This window comes from Solanum stenotomum, chromosome 1 (assembly GCF_019186545.1).
Source record: "Solanum stenotomum isolate F172 chromosome 1, ASM1918654v1, whole genome shotgun sequence".
In the NCBI taxonomy this organism is placed as follows: Eukaryota; Viridiplantae; Streptophyta; class Magnoliopsida; order Solanales; family Solanaceae; genus Solanum; species Solanum stenotomum.
In genome coordinates, this window is record NC_064282.1 from 18,673,699 (window position 1) to 18,679,888 (window position 6,190).

Sequence of the window (6,190 nt, forward strand, 5' to 3'; positions counted from 1 at the left end):
CATAATGCTTTGCTATATAATCATATAAATATTCTTGAGATAATGTTTTCTGAATTACTTACCAAACACTTGAAAAATAAATAACAAACTCATTTTATTTTTCAAAAATAATATTTTCTAAGAAATTATTTTCCGTGAAAAATATTTTTTCTTTCTTACTAAACACACTTTCCACTTAAGTTAAGGTGAGTGGCTTTTTAGTTTACAAAATATTTTAAGGATTTCAGTATGTTTTGTCTATGAAAAATAAAAAAATGAGAGTTTAAAACAATTTGACACTTCAGCAAATGATGTTACCTAAAACTTTTCAAACAACTTCTCATTCTCGCCAACAATCTGAACGCGAAGATTCTTTTTCTTTGCTTGTTTGACAAAAATACCCCTGCAATATTCCCAAAACTCGGCCTATAAGTGAAAGGTAGAAGGGTAAATATTTCTTAAAGGGTAGTCATTGGTAACGAACTCTTTTTCAGTATAAACAGAGCACAGCTCTCCTTCTTCACTTTTCTTCATCAGTTTTCCAATTCCGTTTTGTCTCTGCAAAGATGAAAAATGCTGTAAAAGCTTACTTCGAAAGGAATTGGAACAGGGAAGACATGACGAATCCAGATGAAATTCCCCTTCGCGCTCACGAAAGCTTGAAGAGGGTACATTCATCCTTACAACTTCAATTTTTCATTTTCATTAATTTGATAAAAAAAAAATGTAACAATAGTATAAAATTGTTGATTATATTTCTAGAATTTGTGATTGAGAGATCGAGAAATCGAGATTTATTTGCATATTGCAGACCAGAAGATGATGCTAAATTCTTAAATCTAAAATAGTGATGAATTTCGATTATCAGAAGAATTTTAGGTATTGCCGTAATGATAGTCGATTTGTTTTTGAAAGTTCAGTCAGAAATACGGAAGCATTTTACTTGCTTATCTTAAATCTTCAGGATTGATGAATTTCAGTTCTCAGAAGTTTTTGAAGTAATTTTTACTTTTGCAGTTGTTTAAGACGTTATTGATAATCTGATAGAACAATTATAGGTGCAAATGCAAATACTTTAGCATTTCCTGTGATTGATTAGTTTTTGCTGAAAATATAGGTGTATCTTACTCTCTTCTGTGCCATGTTGACTGCTACTTTTGGATCCATCTTGCACTTGATCTGAGAAGCGGGAGGGCTGTTCACAGTCCTTTCTTCTGTAGCAAGTTTACTCTGTCTTTACTTAACATCGCCATGGAGTGTGGTATGTGATCAACGACTGGTAGATTTTCTTCCAAGTTATTGAATTATTCGTTAGGTCGCTTCTTATTTCGTAAATCTTCTGTCTATGCAGAAGAAGAGGGTCTTACTCTTGATGATTGCTGCCTTTTCCTTCGGTGCTTCAATTGGCATTTTTACCAAATATCTCTTTGAAATAGATCAAGAGTAAGTCTTGAAAGATGGCAAACATTGTGCAGATTTCTGTTGTTGATGTTCTGTATGGTTGTTTTTTTTAGCTTTGTCTTGTCAAGTCATATTATTAGAACCTGATTTTTGTATAGAGAGAAGCCTTCTGCTGATTGGATACTTTCGATCTTAATGAAAATAATCATTAGAGTTACTCTAAATTCTAAATGCAAAAATTTGAATCTCCTAAATTGATTGCTCTCTCTCTCTCTCTCTGTGAAAATTCTGAAATAAGGATTTAGGAGATATCCCTACCTGAGTGTGTTTCACAAGACAAGGACATTGGACTGTATTATTCTTGCGCGCAGTTAGATAAAAGTGGCAAGAATAACCTGAAGTATCTGACAATTTGTTCAGTAATTACTATTATACATGATCTGCTAGACTTTCATAATGGAAATTTGCATAATGCTTAAGTTATGAATTAGAAAAATTGAGCAATTAGAATGTTGGCCTGTTTTTTCTGTTTTGGCAATTGGAATGTTGGCCTGCTATTAGGTTATAAACTATTGGTTTGTACTTCTAATTTGATCACTTGTAATTAAGATTCCCAGATTACATAGGTCTTTCATGATTTAGAGAACTACAGTTAGCAAAATGTATCTCATAATCATCTGCTTCTTTGTAAACTTGAAACAATTTTAAAGCTTGTGCATTCTGGGCATGAATATTAATATATGTTTTAGTACATAGAGTTTCTAATTTTAAATCATGTTGGCTTATGAATGAGTGAAATTATGAAGAATGCAGTTAGATAAATTTACCCCTGATTCTTGAGGTCTGTTCCAATATGGCAAAGACAATTTATATTGCATTTTGATGATGCTGTTTCAACATGTGTTATTGATTCGCCCTTGTTTTTCTCTATTTTCTCTCTGAAGAATGTTACTAATCATGTGAGGAATATCTAACTTCACAAAGCATTCCATGCTTGTTCTCCAGCATTGTTGTCAGCATTTTGTCAGCTGCAGCAATTGGCTTTGGAACTTTCTGGTTTGGAGCCTTGTTATCAAGGCTAAGGGCCATCCTCTACACCGGTTGCCTTCTTCATTCTCATGCTTTCATGTTGTCGTGGTTGGTCATTACTTCTGACATGATCTTTGTCGGCTACACAGTTCAATGGACGCTAAAGGTAAGCAGCTATAAACTCTTCTAGCTCCCATGCGAATAAATCATTACTTTCTTCTCGAATTTAAGATGTGTGCATACAACGTGATCACACTCATTCTTAACTTGCTGACTCTAGTTTTGAACACATCTCTATCTAATGAAATGAATGATATGACTGACTTGAATACTGTTTCTGATAGGTGTTTGCTGTGTTGGCAATGTTCATGGGGTACTTTGTGATATATAGCCAAGAGATAGTTTATAATTCCCTCTCTGAAGATGTTAACTTTGTCAACAGCACATTCACCGTCTTCTTCAATTTACCCGCTATAGTTGTCCATGTTGCCCGACTAGAGCTGATTGAAGTAACTAAGCACTTCAGACAGAGTTAAAGCTTAACACAGTAAAAGTTACAATCTCGCGTTGGAACTATAGAATGAGTAGAGATTAGAATGCACTGGGGAAACCGTAAGTGATCAAGCAAATATTTCGTCATAACTACATTTCACTGATTGAATTTGGAATTCTTTAGTCTGAAGCCAAGTTCTGTGAATATTTCTTGGCAAATATTGATTGTTGATTGATTACCTTATCCCATAGTAAGAAATTTTGAATAGAATATACGTAATTGTTCTTTCTTTTCCAAAGCAAGGAAATAAGGATATTTGGAATTTAAGATGTTCAATTCATTTACCTACTTTAACACTAAAAAAAAATTAAGCAAATTGAACTCTTAATAGTTTCAAATTTAGGGGATTCGCTAGAACCATAATTCAAGTTTACTTTAAGTATCACAAAAGTCTCTAATTGTTTTTACCAAGAACTCCATCAACTTTGCTTAAGATCTCATTGGTTTGCATTTAAGGAAAGATAAATCTTACTAATCATTCAAAATTCAGTTAAAAAGTATTTGAATCGTTAAAAAAGTAGTGTATATATACATGTTTTTCGTTAACAGAATGAATATTTAAAAGAAAATCTAAACCTGATCTTTTAAAGTTTAAAACACCAGGTGGCTTTTAAAAATTACCGCACCTTTTTTTTCCTTTTTACCCTCTAGGCCAACCCAACTAAAAAGAAATAATTTATCTTTTATTTAAACCCGATCCAAACCCATTTTATTATCAGTAGAAGAGGAATTGAGTTTTTTTCCTTTTTTTTATACTCCCTCCATTCACTTTTACTTGTCACTATTTGACTTGACACACTCATTAAAAAAAAAATTATTGATATAAGTATTTTATCATACTGTCCCTACTAATTAATGCTTAGTATTGGGTCTTGAAAAATGACGTGGAGAATAATATTTATTGCTAAGGGTAAAATATTTTTTTTAAATTTTTTTTTTCTTGATATCTCAAGAGAACAAGTAAAAATGAAAATCTATTTTAGAAATAAATAACAACGAAAAATGAACGAAGTGAGTAAATTTAATAAGAATTATATATAAAAAAAAATAAGAAAAGTGTGCTCAACAATAAAAATGAAAGTTGAGTATATTTCTAATCCCGCCAATAATTCCATTTTCTTTAATTGACGAAATTAGCCCTGCCTTATACCCATATAACTGAAAAGGTAAAACCGTAAATATCCCAAAAAGAATAACGGCAAGGGGTAGTCCGTTGGTAACGAACTCTTCTCTGCAAAACTAACTATAAACAGAGGTGACGCTCGTCATTCTTCTTCATCCCCATTTCCAATTTCTCTGCAAAACGAAAACAAGAAAAAATGAATTTCTTAGTGAATGCTGTGAAATTGTACTTCAATAGGAATTGGACAAGAAAAGACATGATGAATTCTGCACCAATTACCGAGCACGCTTACACAAGCTTGAAGACGGTACGTTTACACTTTGTAATTTAAGAAATTGTATATCGAGATTTTTTCTTTATTGTAGGCTTGTTACTAGAAGATGATGCTAATTAAATCCCCAATTCTTAAGAATTGATGAATTTTTGTTCCCGGAATATTGTTGATAATCATAGTCGGTGTTTTTTCTACTGTTTCTTGTAGTTCAGTAAGAAATAAGGATAGAATCACGATTCTCAGAAGAAGTTTGACGTTTTAATAGTAAAAAACGATTGGAGATTTGGAGTAACATGCAACTTTTTATTAGCATTTCGAATCGAGTTTTCCCTGTTCGGTCTTATTAGTAGTATATATTATGATAATGGAAGAAAACATCAAAGTTATTGTTAAAATTTTGAACAGTTTAATGAACTTAATTCTTGAAAGTGTGAAGTTTGCATAGAAGTTGAATGGTTGTTTAAGTATTGATTAGTTTTTGCTGAAACTATAGGTATATCTTACTCTCTTCTTGGCCATATTGGCCACTGCTTTTGGATCCTACTTGCACTTGATCTGGGAAACAGGGGGGATGTTATCAATCATGAAATGTGGAACAAGTTTACTCTGGCTTTACCGTACACCACAACAGAGAGTGGTACGTGATCAATGACTCGTAGATTTTCTTCCAAATTGTTGAATTATTCTTCAACTCACTTCTTATATTGTAAATCTTCTGTCTATGCAGTTGGCGAGGCTCTTATACTTGATGGATGCTGCCATTTGCTTCGGTGCTTCTGTTGGCCTTTTTACCAAGTATTTCTTTGAAATCGATCAAAGGTAAGACTCGAAAAATAATCATTATATGTACCAATATTTGAGAATTATGACTAGCATTGAGTTTTAGAATGTTGGTTTGATATTAGCATTGAACTAAATTGATGACTTGTAACTAAGATTCATGGATTTAGGGGACTGTAATGGAATTACAGCTACCAAATTGTGACTCAGAATTATATTCTTTAGAAACCGGAAACAGTTTTGAACTAATTGGCATATAAATGAGAGAAGTTGAGCAATACAGACACCAAACTGTGATGAGTACTTTATTAGCACCTTGTTGTTCTATATTTGAACAATATCTAACTTCAGAAATCTCTCTATTCAGCGCTGTCATTAGATTTTTGCTAGGTGCAGCAATTGTCTTTGGATGCTTCTCGATTGCAGCAAAAGTGCATAGGGAAAGGAGCCACATCTACATCACTAGCTTGATTAACACTGGTATTCTAATACTACTGTGGTTTGACGTTTCTCAGTGGACATTAAAGGTGAGAAAGTTGTATGCATACAATGAGTTCAAACGCATCCTATAACACAGTTGTTCCCTTGTTCATAAATCAGTAATTTTGCCTCAAACTTAATATGTATGCATACAATGTGACTAATTACAATGATTTTGAACTACTTGACTCTAGTCTTATGACTGACTTGAATAATGCTTATGACAGGCATACGTTCTGCTGCTATTCTTCATGGGGTACCTTGTGCTATATAGCCAAGAGATATTGTACGATGCTCGCTTTGGAGAAATTAACTTTGCCAACTGCGCATTCACTATCTTCTTCTGTTTACCAGCTATTGTGGTCCATGCTGTAAGACTATGCCTGGGTGCAAACATTGAGCAACACAGACAGAATTAATGCTGATACACTTGGAACTATATACTCTGTGATGAAGAAAACTTTGAATAGACTATACTATGTGATGACTACATTTTACTGTAAATGATGAACAAATATGTCTATGTGATGACTACATTTTACTGTAAACTCATAGTCTGAAGCCAAGTGCT

At 33.0% G+C, this 6,190-nt stretch overlaps 1 protein-coding gene and 1 pseudogene across 1 annotated transcript; both read left to right on the plus strand.

Moving 5' to 3' along the window:
- Positions 1-460: 460 nt before the first annotated feature.
- LOC125848839 (bax inhibitor 1-like) lies at positions 461-3,049 on the plus strand (annotated as a pseudogene).
- A 1,232-nt stretch (positions 3,050-4,281) lies between these two features.
- On the plus strand, positions 4,282-6,109 carry LOC125848870 (bax inhibitor 1-like). The gene is made up of 5 exons (XM_049528817.1): positions 4,282-4,392; positions 4,853-4,996; positions 5,087-5,178; positions 5,507-5,666; positions 5,847-6,109. Exons 1-5 carry the CDS (start codon positions 4,282-4,284, stop codon positions 6,036-6,038), a joined length of 699 nt encoding a protein of 232 aa, XP_049384774.1. The 3' UTR covers positions 6,039-6,109.
- Positions 6,110-6,190: the final 81 nt, after the last annotated feature.

What these genes read in the sequence shown, in the direction of transcription:
- LOC125848870 (XM_049528817.1), top strand. Translation starts at nt 4,282, where the DNA reads ATGAATTTCTTAGTGAATGCTGTGAAATTGTACTTCAATAGGAATTGG. An exon ending in CTTACACAAGCTTGAAGACG is followed by an intron (nt 4,393 to 4,852) that starts GTACGTTTACAC and finishes CTGAAACTATAG; the next exon opens with GTATATCTTACTCTCTTCTT. An exon ending in GTACACCACAACAGAGAGTG is followed by an intron (nt 4,997 to 5,086) that starts GTACGTGATCAA and finishes CTGTCTATGCAG; the next exon opens with TTGGCGAGGCTCTTATACTT.